The 15,490-nt window shown below is 32.7% G+C and overlaps 1 protein-coding gene across 1 annotated transcript in view; it reads right to left on the bottom strand.

Annotated features, from left to right (window-relative positions):
* XRCC4 (X-ray repair cross complementing 4) overlaps nt 1-15,490 on the bottom strand; it is a 219,507-nt gene that overhangs the window by 62,095 nt on the left and 141,922 nt on the right. Inside the window, 1 exon segment of the mRNA XM_028529935.2 lies at nt 15,114-15,261. Coding sequence (XP_028385736.1) covers nt 15,114-15,261 — 148 coding nt within the window.

Raw genomic sequence — 15,490 nt, 5'->3', positions numbered from 1 at the left:
CTTCCTACTGGCTCACTCATAGAAATTATCATTGTTTCTGACAATATTATAGAAATTATAGAGTATATAGTGAGAATTGAAAGAACATGTGATATAAATATGAGATTCACTCACAGCCAACAGCATCTTAGAAATGAAGTGATAAAATAATAATAATAATAAATAGTAAAAAACCCAGCAACATGTACTGAATGCTATTTATGGGCCAGGCATTGCGCTAAGGATTTAATGTGCACTGTCTCACAATTCTTACAAATCATTACTGTTTGTATTGATAACGAACCTAAAGCATAGTGAGGTTAAGTGGGATGTTCAAAATCTGATAAGTACTGAAATTGTGAAGCTAAAACACAGACCCAGGCAGTTTAATATCAGAATCTACCCACTAAACCACAATAGTATGATGTTTTTCCACATAGAAAGCAAATCAAGATAATTTTATCTGCTTCGGTCCCTCATTTTATAGAGAGAAAAATTAAGGCCAAGAAATGTTGAGTAATTTGGTCAAGATCATATTTTCTACTTGACTCTGTCATTACCTTCTATATTAAATAAACAAGCAAGCAAAAACCTCCCTTGAGCCTAAAACTCACTCCGGCTACTTCTCCCTTTATCTGAATGACTGTGCCCCTGCCGCTTAAAACTAATTGGGTGATTTATTCATTTGTTTTACAAAGATTTGGGGAACATAAGCATATATAGTACATTCTCATTCACAGTACTTCAAAAGATAGAAGGCAGCCCTGGCTGGCGTAGCTCAGTGGGTTAAGCATGGGCTGCAAACCAAGGGTTGCTGGTTTGATTCCCAGCCAGGATACATGCCTGGGTTGTGGGCCAGGTCCCTAGTAGGGGGTGCATGAGAGCCAACCACACACTGATGTTCCTCTCCCTTCCCCTTCTCCCTCCCTTCCCTTCTCTCTAAAAATAAATAAAATCTTTTAAAAAATAAAAAAATAAAAGGTAGAAGGCAAGGTCATTCAGAGCATGTAACCATGGTGATAAGTTCAGATTTTAAGTACTATGGGAAACCAATGGAATATTTTAGGGAAAGGATAGAAAGTTGTGAGAGGAAGATGTATAAAGATATAACCTAATTTGTTTTTTCAGGAATTCACTATGTGGAGAATGGACTAGGGGACTAGAGGGCTAAGAAGTGAAATGGGGCGATCGAATGTGAGCAGAATGCAGTAATCTAGGTGAAAGACTATTGCAGCTTACACTGGGTTAGTGGGAGTGGCAGTGGAGTAACAGGTAACTAGGTTGTAAGAAATATTTAGATGAAGAAAGGATGAGCCTACCAAATAAACTAGATGTGGGGATGAGTGAAAGGGAGGAGATGATTCCATTCAAGTTTTGATTATTGTGTCGATAGTAGTACCACTTGAAAAGAAGGGGAAGGCTCAGCTGGGTGAGATCCACTTAATATTTACTTTCTCTCATTCTAGATAAAATCCATTTATTACTTCATTTATTTGACAATTATAGCGTTCCTAGTATGTGGCAGGTACCATGCTAGTTGTAGAATCTTGCCTTTCTTTTAACCAAGAAATTTGCATCAAATTCCCAATTTTTGGAACTTAATTTTTGAACTTTAATGTGCATATATATATTCTCATTTGCAGTCACTGATCTGTGTGTCCATCCTTGGTTAATGAAGAAAATTTTTATTTTGTGCTATTTGTGCCTACCTCTAGCATTCATTTTTGTTAGACATTCCAAACGCACCTGAAACTACTATGAGTATATCATGTAGCCTCATTGTCACACTGTAATTATTTATTGATCTGTTTCTATAACTACAGCATATTCTTGTGGAGGGGAGGTACCTGGTCTATCTTGTTTGGTGCTACAGCCCTAGCACCAAGCAGACATTTGGCACATAGTAGGCACTTCATTATTATATTAAGGGGAAGATAATATTAAGGGGAAGATAAAAAGGCAGAGGCCTATAACCATGTAATGATAATCTATAATGTTAAATTTTCTTTCTTATGGTGGATTATTTTGCTCCTTTACAAGTTTATTGGTGTATATACTTAACAGTTGATATATAACACTCCAAAATCATCCTTTAGACCTGAAAGTCCATCTTATTATTCAGTAAGACACTAAGATTTTCATTTGTCTTACTTGCACACAGAGCAGTTAGAATAGATGCAATCTGTTTAACAGTTCCCATGCTTTATAGGAGCATGGTACCATTTACTGCTTAACCAAAAAAAAAAAAAAAAACAAAAAACCCAAAAAACCTCTCAACAAATAAAAAAAAACATTATTTTCTTGGTTTCCTTGAAATAGGGATATGTAGTTCTGTTTGGTTTTATACCATTATCTCATAACTTCATTAATTTGCCAAATGCATTTGTGAATATAATTCCTATTTTATCCCCTACAGTCTGAAAATGTTACAGTCATCTATTTTGGCCTAAGGCTAAATACTGTAAAATCAGCACTATAACCATAATAAATTTTGACAGTGAAAAAGTTGATTTTCTCTGTAGTCTATACATAGAATATCATATATCTCCAAGCAAGAGAAATCCCATAGTTTCAGGCTGAAATAAAAATATATGTTCCAAAGGAGTATTTCTTGTGGCTGGAGCTAACAAGAACCTTTATATGAAGGAAGGTTTCCCGAGGCTAGAGTACACCTTTTGGATTGACAACCTTTCTTAAAGTATGATTGGAAGATGTATTACTGATTAAATTAAATAAACAAAAAGAAGTAAAATAACAGATTTAATGTTGTATATATCTATATATGTGAATACATAAATATGCCAGCCTGGAAAAGGACATCTTTCCAGTCGTTTGGGAAGTGAAAGCTCATGACCACTGAGTTTTATTTACCCAGTTTTTGTGGTCAGCTGATTTCTATACAGATAACTTACTCTGATAAAGACCATGTTTAACAAATAGTTTTCAATAACTCATGAGGCTTCCCAGGTCATTGGTAGTAGGAGGACAGCAACCTCAAGTGTTTCTCGATCTATCCCTTCCCCTCCTTTCTAATCACACCTACACTTAGAGTCACTGTCCTTCTCCAGAGAACTCTTCGTGGTCTTTTGTAATATCCTATTTTCACTGCCAGTCTGCCAACATTCCCTTGTCCACCAAATATACGGTTTTCAGGGAGATTTTCCTAAAGCACCATTCATTTTGCCATTCTTTGGCTCAGAATCTTTAACAGTTCTTGTTGAATTCATAAAAGAAGTTCAAATAAATCAACTTAGCATTTAAGTCCTTTGTGACCTGCATTCTGTCCACCTTGCCAGCTTTATTCGCATCTCTGTGCATCCACAAAATGATCACTGGTTCCCTGTCTCCTTCCACGCATTTACTTATGCACTCCTACTTTGACAGCACAGTGGCTGCCTCAGGGTCTGTAACAAAGAGTCCCCCAAAGCACCACGGTTCAATAAAGCTAGACACAGTCTACTGGTAGGGTAGTCTGCAGTGGATATGCTGCTCTGCTCCCTGAGACTGTCCCTGGACTATGATTCTTCCTCTCTTGTTGCTTTGCCATCTCCTAGGGTGTTTTTCTTAAACGCTAGACAAAGGATGGGCTGAGCGGGGAGACAGACAGGGGAATATATTTCCAATCATTTGGTGGGCAAGATCCTAAAACTGTACGTATCATCTCCATTCACACACCATTGGCAAGGACTTTGCCACAGGGCCCTATCTCACTGCCAGTGTGGCTGGGAAATGTGGCCTTTAGGTTGGCAGCCGCTTGCCCAATTAAAACTTGGAGATGATGATGTGGCAGAAAAGGGGTTCTATTACTAAAAAGAAAAGTGGTCAGCAGACGGGTTCAATTATTAAGTCTCTGCATAATATTTCTTTAATTTATGTCTCTAGAAACTTTCATTCTTCTACAAAGCCAAACTCGTGCCTAAATCTAGCTAGTTTTCTTTGATCTTATCACATGCCCTTATTCCACAGTCCTCCAAATGGTGTATCAGCTCTCGTCTCTAAAATTTCATAGTTCTTGAACCTATTATGGAATATGGCACATTTTGGCTTGTGCATACTAAATATAATTTGTAAGAAAATAGAGTGTGGCCAAAAAAGAAAAGATAAGTGTGTGCTCTTGATTAATCTTCCTTCACTGTTTCATTTTATATTCTAAGTTGTTGAAGACACAGCCTGTGACAGGTTCTTCATTCCATATTTCTAGAAGTGGTACATGCAGGGCAAAGCACCCCACATCACTGCGCTCAATATACTGATAATTATCTTCACTTATTATGAAAGTAACATTTTTAAAAATAATACCCATAAATTTGAGCCACAGAAGTTATAATTTTAGGAATTGTTTAGAAACAAAATTATTGTAAAAGATTTAATTAAACAAATGCATATGTCCTAAAATTTTACTGAAAAATACTTTTGAATAATGATGTTTAAACAAGGCATGACTGTATTTTGTATCCTTTAGTAATAATTTGCCAAAACAAATAAAATCCTTGAATACTAATGGATAATTATATATTTTTAATTTCCTTTATTTGAACTTTTTGCTCATTTTTGCTTTTTATTCTCATATTTGATTTCTTTACTCCATTAGCCAACATCTCAGTTACTTGTGAGGTTTATTTCTTTTTATTTTGACATAATTGGTTTGTACTTTCACACAAGCTGAGAACATGAAAAAATAGCCTTCAGTTCTATTGTGATAAAGTACTTTATTCCATCTCATGATTTTTTAATACAAATCAAATACCTATTTAACATTTACTTGTAATATCATAGTAGATGAATTATGTTCTCAAATTTCACTGTGAAAATGTAAATTTTGAATACAACATACCAAATAATACAAAAGTAAATATACCAATTTTTCTTTCAACATTGAACTATAAATTATGAGCAGGAAGTCATTTCCTTTGATTAATAACCCATCTGACCAGGTATAATGAATATTTATACATTATTATATATTGGTAGAATACTTAAAATGTCTGAAACCATAACTATTATTAAGCCAAATTTTTTTATGTAAGAAAGTCTTTCAAATGAAAGGGGCATTATGTGTGCATGTGTATGTGTGTGTGTGTGTATGATAAAATCCCTCTGTCTAAAACTCAGAAAAATTATAACAGTTTTCTATTAAAATTTTATCAAAAAGAAATTCAAGTCTGTCAGTAACTTGAAATCTAAATGCATATAATAGTCTGAGGGAATTATAGTAAGGGTTGCTCCCAGGGTAAGCAATAAAAATGGCAATACTTTATTTAAACATGTATGTAACTTCATCTGAAATGTATTATTTTGAAATTATGTTAAAATAAAACTTAAAGTACATGTAATTATAAGGCTAAGTCTCTAATACATTTAATAATCATGTTTTAAAAGGCCATAAAGCTATAGTTAATATTGAATATACTTTTAAACAATATTGCTATTTTGTCCTTTCTGTATAGTTAAGAAAATCCACTCAAATTTTATCTTAGAGTGTAACTGCTGATTTTATTGGCAAACATATAATAATGCATATGATCAACCTCTACTTAATTATTGGAGTCACAAACACAATTAATAAATCATCTTTGAAGTGCACTGACCATAATCAGTATATTCTGGAATGAGTCCAGGAGGCCATTAATCAAAACATGCAGAAAGGAAAGTGAGAGCTGCAGTCTGAACAGTTAGGTAAACACAGAGTGAAGCTAATAAAAACCTATCTCGGCTTAAAACCACCACTGTGTTTACTTTTGCAACTAAGATAAACATTATGATAAAATTAAAGTTGTGTAAAAAATGAGGTTTGCTCATGATGACCAAAGTAAATATATAGCAACTGCACATACATTTTATGTCCCTAATTTGACACTAAAGAAGTTTAAAGTTCAGTTACTAAAGTCTTCAAGAATTAGATATTTGAATCAAATAAATTACATTCTCCATGTGAATTAAGCACACACATTTCAAATATGTTGAGATTTAAATTAGAAAGAAAGCAATAGAGTTGTCCTATACCTCTTTTTTAAGAAACAGGTATAAGTATGAAAATAGGTTCTTTTTGAAAGAATAGAATGGCCAAGTAGCATGTTCTAAATTGGCATATGTAAATGATTAAATTGTAAAAAAATAAGTAAATACTTGAGTGAGTTGGAAATTAAATTTTCAATTATTAGTAATATAAAATATGATAGAATACAAACACACACATATACATAAATCTATCAAATTAATAAGTAGCTTTTAAAACCTGGCTTTCCAATTGTGTTATTTTCCTCCAAAATTGTCTTACTGATTACTAGATAGAAGGAAAGAAGATTTTCTGAGTTAACACATAGAAGGGTATGGGTTATCCTTATTTCTGTAAGAATTATGAGAAAAGAAAATGCTCCAGGGTTGAAAATTCCATAAACATAGTTTCTTTCCAAGGAATAGGTTTCCAAAATTTAGCTGAGAACCCAGGGAAAAGAGTGCTTTAAAAATAACAGTTCATCATATTCCTAGCATGTCCTACTGAGATAGTGCTTTCATTCACATGATCTCATTATTTATGCTGAAAGGTAGTTGGGAGGTGCCATTAACCAAATCCCTGCACTAACAGAGCTTTACAGCTCTATCTCGAATGCATTCCTGTGCAGAAGTTTAGAACAAGCAGTAAACCTCACTGAAACTCATCTTTATTCAACTGTTCAATATTAATAAATGTAGATATAAACAAAGCCCTACATCATAGAGTTGTGGTGAGAATTAAATGAATGAGTGAAACTTAAATCCTTAACACAGGACCTAGCACATAGTTCTCAAATAAATAGTAGTTATTACTGTTATTTTTGAAGCAGGGTAAGAAAAGAGCTAAAAACTATGGTCTTTGGGATAAGGTGTCCTAGATTTGAATTCTAAGATGTGGCAATTGGTTTGGGGCAAGTTATCTAATCTTTCTAGGTCTGAGATTCCTGATATATGTAATGGAAGTAGTTAAATGAGCTAACACATACAAAAGGCTTAGCACACTATCTACAACATAAGTATTCAATGAATGTTAAATATTACTATTATTGATAGATTAATCTAATACCTTATATAAATATAAAATGCCATTCACAAATATCAGAGGGTGAATGATATTTCCCTACAAGGTAGGGAAAACAAAGATTAATATTTTCATAAGTAGCTCTTATACAACAATGGGCAACAAAGATCTCCGGTGAAAATCAGTTGAGGTTATGAATATGAGTAGCTAATAAACAAAAAATGAAGTTCCAAAAATCAACACATATCAGAAAAAATACTTATGCAGTGATTAAATATGAAAATGAAACGAGACATTATTCATTTATTACACAATTTAAATGATCTGGCAATGACCAAGATGAACTGGAAAACAATAGAACAAAAGGCAAATACTGCTTGTGAGATTAGAACTTGTGATAGCCTTCTGAAGGAATTCTGGCGAAGCATAACAAAGGACGAACAAGTACATATGCCTTCTGACCTAGTAATTCCACTTTTGGGGGAATTCATTTTAAGGAAATAACAGTCACATGTGAAAATTTATGTAACACATATACAACATTCTTTTTAGTAATATAAATGTGGATAAGGCCTAAACGTACAGTACACAAATTGGTTAAAGAAATTATGATACATTTATATTAATGGAATGTTGTAAGTATAAAATGTTAAAGTAATCCATTTATTTAAATAGAACATATATTTAAATTTTAAAATAGCAGGCTACATCATAAGTGATTGATCCTGTCTGGCGTATCCCTGTTGGACTCCCTGTCTTAGTTTCCAGTGTAATCCTTACTCGGCTGCAACTAGGGTTTGGCTTTCTTCACGGCCACCCCTTCTGGGGCCTGCAGTGCTGATTCTGAGACAAAATTTCCACTTATATGCCCTTTGTTCAGATGTTAATTTAAATTATCTCTTAAAACTAGTTTCCTTTCAAGAAAGAGAATCTATAGAAATTAGAAACAAAACAGGTGGAAGAAGGTAAAGCAGAAGAATTTCAAAGTGAGTTAAAATGGGCTGAAAAAGCTGAAGTGTAACAAGCATGAAAGTATTAATTAAATCATTTAATTTGAACATTTTGTCAGTTGGTCAATTTTAGTAACTGGTTGCTAAGTTCAATGAGACTGGGGCATTGACTCAATTTAGCCAAATAAATAAATAATGAATTAATTAATTAATCAAATTTTTAAAACAATCCAACTAGTCTACCTGGCCACAATTGACATCATGTAATATCAAGAGAATGCCATTCATAGGCTTTTATTGTATTCACTTTTTTAGGATGTCAGAAGAATTAAGAACTCTCAAATTTGAAAAAACACTTAAATGTAAGATTCTTCCTTGATAATGTTGTGTGCTAAAAAATGACCTCATTAAAAATTCAAGCTGGGTGACTAATGGAGCCTGAATGTAGTGCTATTTCATTTAGAAACATAGTGTGCTCTTGTATGTTTATAGAGAGTAATTTCACAATGTTCTTGTTTACACTCAAGATTTTACTATATAAATGTGAAAGTAATTTTACTATTTCTGTAGTCTTTGTCAGCTGGTTCATTTTGTTTAACATATGGAATTAAAAAGTCATACTGAGCAATTCTACAAATCACAGTTTCAAGTGATGCAAGACAATAAATAGCAAGGAATGCACAACATATGGTTATGTTGAATGATAACTCTTCATGTGGATGCTGGCTGATGGTGCGGATGAGTGTTCTCCAGGCAAAATCATATTGTGTGAATTAGTCACACTAAATTTTTTAATGCATATTTATCAATATATGCCAGATTTAAGGAGTTCAGAGTCTTACTAGAAGTGGAAATCAAAGATCTAAAAATATTCTTGAAAAATGAATTTACGTTACCAAAAAAAGGCAAATGGAAGCATAATTCTGCACCTGAGGACTGCTAACGCATGCCAATGTAAGCTACTATCCCTGTGAGCACTCAACATAAGTTTTAGTATATGTTTTCAATTTTCTAGTTTCCTGTATCTCAAAAAAATTAAAGTTTTTATTATTGGGAGTCCAAAATTGTACATTAACTAGTATGAAACCAGAGTTAAAAGGAAGGAAAAGAAATGAAACACAACAGCTTCAGGCAAATTTTAAATGATGTTATCTAAGAAGATGCAATAATGATCAATATTGAGTTTTCTAGTCAATCGGATATTTTTATAGCTCTTAAGAAGAGTTAAAAATACAGCACAAAAGGTAGGAAAAACAGAAGACAAGTTCCCTGGTGATGCGAGAAACAGAAATGCTATCATGTGTACAAAGAAAGGATGAATTTTCAACCAAGGCCACACAACCATCTTGCACAGTCTTCTGAGAGGCTCTCAGCCTCACTGCACTTCCTCCTTCCTTGCTCCCTCCACTCCCACCACTCCCACCGCTCCACTTTTCTTCTGGAAGCATGCTCACAAGCTGCTTCCTCTGCTCAAGTACTGTGCTCTAAATCTGGGCTACTCTTCATCCTTCAGTTTAGAGCTCAAATGATGATTCCTCAAGCTATATTCCCCTCCTTATGTTCCCTTCAAATTCTAAAATCCTTCAAAAGTTTTCAAATATGTATCTATCTAAAGATATAATTAAAACTTGTCTTCTTTCATATACACTAGGCTTTATGAGATCTGGGGTTGTGCTAGTTTGCTCAGTAATGTTTGCCAAGTTAGCATGAAAACATTTTGTTAGATGAATGGTGAGTGAATGAATGAATGAATGAATAAAAGCCATAGTCAGAATTTTTTTTGTTCTCAACAAACAACATTATCTACTGCACATTTCCTTAGTCAATGTAAAATCATGTGGTAATCATACAATGAATATAAACTCTATTGAGAGGAAGTAACATTGTGAGAGAGTGACAAAAATGTTTCATATCTAGTATATGCTTAGAATTGAAAACATGTAATGAAGTCAGGCTTCCCTGATAAATTAAGTGGGATATAATGGCTAATATGCCATGGTAATATGAACTCTAAACACAAAACTTTCTGTGCAATCTTCTCTTCACCACTAAGAGAAGTATAAAAAATTGGGTCATACGTTCATTCTCAATTAAGCTTTTCTAGTTAAACATTGCTTAGAAGGAAAATGGGATGGTAGAATATCTTTGATCACATATAAAATTCATTAAGTATTCAGAATTTTGAAAGCTCTTGAAAATAATCATCCAAGAGTTACTTCTATTGAATGTCCTTAGAACATACACTTACGAAGGTATCCATCCAAATATTTAACTTACTTTTACCATAATACAAGTGTGTAACTGGGCAATAAACTACAGTGAACTCCTTAGTGCAGTAAACTGACAGGACATAGCATATAGTTAAATAGCTTCATAAACTGTAGTTCACAAATGCTGAACTAACTGCTTAAGTTGGTAAGATAATACTAATAACAATAATAATAAAACTGGTTTTATGACTAAATTTGGTGAGTTGAAATAACTCATCCATATAAAGAAAGTCTCTATTCTCTTTTATGAACACTGGAGAACATGTCATTGGTTTAATCCACTGAATAATTATTTAAAATCATTCAGTAGCTGTGTGAATTTAGATAAGTAATTTAACCTCTGAGTAACATTGTACAATACAGTTTTTGACATTATTTAACAAAATTGGGTCAATATTTCCATACTAGTTTTCACTTAAGATAGAATCATTATTTTTTAGAGTAAACAAAGGGACTTTGAGAATTACATTGGTCTTGGGTTGCAAGATAATTTTAAGATACTACGAGTAACATATTTTTTAGAACTTCCAAAACAAACTGGATTATTTAATTATAAAAACTGTGACCATTATAAATGTACCATTTAGCTTCCTATTTTTTGTGAATATTTTCTTAATTTTCTCATATGGCTAAAGAATAATTATTTTCATATAAGAATGGAATTGTACTTTTTAAGTTCAGAAATTATCTTCATTACAGCTTTTACATTGACAAATTAATGTGCTAAATTTTCCTGCATGAATGTGCTGTCTATCGGTAATCATGACTCTATCCACTCCTTAAATGGTGTTTCAGAGCACAGGCACTCTGAGAAGTCACCTTTGCTTTATTTGCTTCTTCACATCTGAGGAAAAACCTGTTGTTTTTCTACCGTGGAAAAACAGAGAAAGGAGCTCAGAAAAGGTCAGAAGTGGAAATTGAACAAAATTGAGTCAGTATTATGTAAGTTCACTATTTTTGTTTAATATTAATTCCTAAAATGTTAGGCATACTTATTATCCAAAGCAAATATACTTCTATTGAGTTTGACTTCACTTTTCCAATTTTAATATGACATAACAATATACTTTAATAGTATCCACGGAATATAAACAGTTTCACTGCAGTGTTCAGACACATTTTCTGGTAAAACTATTTTGAATTTTCATTATTTAGTATTTTCATTTACTAAAATAAATTTACTACAAATTACTACAAAGTTTTCTTTTATATTTGATATATATATATATATATATATATATATATATATATATATATAAAATGTTCCAGGAAATTTTGAAAGTTTACTTACAAATTGAATTCTCTCAGTTGAAAAATAATATGATTTTTGTCAAATGCAACTAAGGCATAATTAATACTTCATAATACCATCTCATAAATTCAGAAGGAACTGGGTGGTAATACTTTGTAACCATGAACATGAATTAAATATGGTGCACAAATGACACGTTATGAGTTGCTAACATTCACATGCGGTGAGATGGAACTGAGACCTCACCAGTTAGTTCAAAGTGCATCTCTTTAAAAAAAGACCAAAAGTGGATCTCAGAGTCCAATGAAATGTCCTAAAGTGACTCCTACTGTTGGCAGAATTTTTAAAAATTTGGAATGTAATTCCAAAGATTCTAATTTAGAATCTTAAGGCTGGTATATTCCCCTCACTCTGGTCTTACACTCACAAAACTATTTCTGTATATTTCTGTTTCTCAGTAGATTATAATAAGCTCCTTGAAGTGATGGACCAAATACAGGCTTTAAAACAAATCATTGGCTGTGCTGCTTTGAAAAAATAACTGTATCTTTCTGGTTGTTTTCCTCTGGAAGAAGGAAATTAATACCTACTTTGCAGGATTTGTGTGAGATTTAAATGAGAGTTATTTATCTTTGTATCTCTTTTTCTAAACTTTATCTCTATAACAATAACAGTATCATAATAAATACTTAAATAAATTTGAAAATTACCATAATTTTGTTTTATTGATTAGTATTAGAATAGTTCTACTTAGTATAGATCAGTACTTAGTTTTTTTAAGCATATAAAATAACCCACTGCATTTAGGAATGTACTAAAAATTTACATTGTGAAATATTTATACAAATTTAAAAGATGAATAAATTTATGATACATAGACATCTTATATTTTTTAATCTTATATTTTTATGAACTTTGCTAATAAACACTTAAGTAATTTATTGCTGATTCATGTTTATGTTTTGAAAGTGGTAAATTGTTCAAAGTGCAATAAAATTATAGATATTAGGAGACGCTTTACAGATAGCCTAGTTCAATCATTTCATTATACATATAAGAAAACTAAATCCCAAGAAGATGAAATAACTTGGACAAAAACTGGTAGAAATTAAAAACGAAGATTAAATTTAGTATCAATGATCATCCCTTCCCAACTTTGTTTTCAAAATGCAGAGCTGGAGAAGCCAAAGGAAAAATACAGAAGATGCCCAGAGGGAATATCTGAAGGGACTAATTTCTTAAAAGAAGGGCTTAGAGAACTGAAGTTTAGGGTTAGAGGCCAGTATCTTTTCACCCCTAAGTAGCGATCTACCCACATCTGCATTTGTTTGGGAGGCTACAGCTAGAGCACATTAACCTAACTGATACACACATACACACATCGTTGCTGAGAAATTACCAGAGTAAAAAGGTGTTTAGAAAGGTAGAAATAGGTGGTATTGAAATTTAAAAACAGAAAGATTCCTCATCAGTATTTGAACTTAAAGGTCCACAATGATATAATTAGCAGGCAAGTCAAAAAGCTAATATGGTTTATATCAACTTTTTAATATATACAAAATAAATATTAGCATGATCATCTAAACATGGAAAAGAAAATGAACACAATATTAACTGCATATCTGTTGCAAGAAACAAACACACTGACTTTAGTAAAAGCTTAAATAAAACATTTAGTGTTTGATTTAGATCTAAACTTCTTTCATCATTGTACTATGCCTATAAGAAACCTGTTTAAGCAATATATGTATTCAAAAAAATTTTAGTCACCTCCAAGCCTTATATTTAGTTCACACATAGAGCAGAAAGACTTAATTAAGATACAGCTTTCCACATAAAACCAATATATTACATTCTTCCCCCAGGCCCTGAAATCTATTGGACAAAACACTGAGACCAAAAGCCCCATGAGGGCAGGGGCTGTGTCTGTTTTCTGCTCTGCGGAATGTTCCATCCTCTAGTATACCTGCATGTAACTGACACTCACTACTCATTTGCATACAGTTTGACTGAGTGAAGTACAGAATCATCTGAATATTTCAAACTGTAATTTTATTTTTGCCATATTAACCTATAGGAATAGTTCGCTTACTCTAATGTTTGTGAATGGGAAATATTTTCAGTTCATTATTTTAGAGGTAATACAATAGCCTGAACTCTGTGAAGCCAGGGGATTATGAGCTAATAAATAAATTTACACAATAAACACAAACCAGCAAAAGCAGCTCATCACACTGAGTTCTCACATATATTGTCTGGAGACATAAGGGACCCTCTTTTATATGGATGGCATTTTCAAGTGCTAGTTGATCAGGCCAGTTTTGGAGACAATAAAACCCAATGAGAAACAGAGAAACTAAACAATTCCAGTATTAACTGTAAAGTTCTTGTTTTTATGCAACCAACTCGAAAACTCCCTCCTGTCAGGCCATCAGTCTCCTGAATGCATGGACTGCCTGTGCGTGTCTTCACATCGGCACTGTCCCCACCAGAATTCTACACCTTCCTGCTCTCAGGGCTCCTGTGCACTTTGACAAGTTTTGAGGAGTCCAAGAACTTTTGTTTATATAGACTATATTTGCCATATACAAAATTAAAACTAAAGCAATTTAAAATTTTTATTAATTCATTTAAAAATAAAAATAAATCCAGTATATGATAACACAGATAATATACTCTTTATTTTTAAAAAATCATTGAATTTCCCACAGAAAAAATCTTGTGAGGGTAATGTTTTACACTTTTACAAATCTGTTTGATGGTTGGCTTGTGTAAAAATCATCGGATTCTCATTAGCTTCTGCATTCAATCACATTCAACATGTCATTCTTATTGAAGTATATGAAGAAAATCTGGCCCCGCCCAGGCATGCAACTGAGGAACAGCTACCTTGTGGATCACCACAGATGCCTGGGCAACACCCAGGCGTCCTCATTCCACTTTGAAAACCACTGGTCTGTAATGTCATCTGTCATCTGACTATTGTTCAATAACTATTTGCCAAATTAATGAAAAGTTTAAAGAAAAAGAAATAAATTCTCAGGCACACATAACACATATCCAAACATACAAATGATTTGCCCATTTGTTTTTATTCAACTGATAATATTCCTTTGTTTATTAATCCAACTTCTCAATTCATTACAACTACATTGGGACGCGGACCAAACGCAGGGTAGGCAGAACTGAAGAATGAACTATAAAAATAAAGTATATAAGTCTAAAATTAAATAAAAATAAATAGATGACTAGAAGGAGACATTTCACACAAAAAAATCCCGAGCATAACCGAATCAAGTGGTTAACTCGAATGCTATATGGGTTTCTTCAAAGCAGTGAATTGGATTGAAACACTTTATTGAATACAAGCTGCATTCTAATATTTTTATTATCTTATATGTCATTTCTAATTAATCTATAAAAACCACGAGAAAACAATTTGCTTATATTTTTGGTATTTCTGTTTTAAATATTAATAGGAATTAATTGAATACCAGGGAAAATATGTGGATTTAAACATTATACAATATCCAAAATCATAATTCTTGCTCTTTAAAAATAGCCTTAAATTCAGAAATAGAAATATAATTTTTAAGATTATATATTTAATATAAATTCACTATTTGGCAAATAATAAGATGACTTACTTTTCCTTTTCTTGAAGCTGATGTTCCTGAATAGCCACTTTAGGTTCTGACCCAAGATTTTTTTGTGTTCGCTGCCTTCTCTTTCTACTTGGTGCAATGTCAGTGACATCAGGACTTGAAAAAATGGAATCATCTCTTCTTGAAGTAGCTAAAATAAAATGATATAAAAATATGATCTACCAAAATTATGCATTATAATTTGTGAATAAAGTGTTAACTTGCTGCTTTAGCCCTGATATAAAGTGACACAAACACAATAAAACTAAGGATCCTGCAACACCAATTCAAAAGAACCTATGCACCCCAATGTTCATAGAGTGTTGTTTACAATAATCGAGTGCTGGAAACAACCTAAGTGCCCATCAGTAAATGAATGG

The sequence above is a fragment of the Phyllostomus discolor genome, chromosome 3 (assembly GCF_004126475.2).
Source record: "Phyllostomus discolor isolate MPI-MPIP mPhyDis1 chromosome 3, mPhyDis1.pri.v3, whole genome shotgun sequence".
Taxonomy (NCBI): domain Eukaryota; kingdom Metazoa; phylum Chordata; class Mammalia; order Chiroptera; family Phyllostomidae; genus Phyllostomus; species Phyllostomus discolor.
This window is presented reverse-complemented; position numbering and strand designations above follow the sequence as displayed.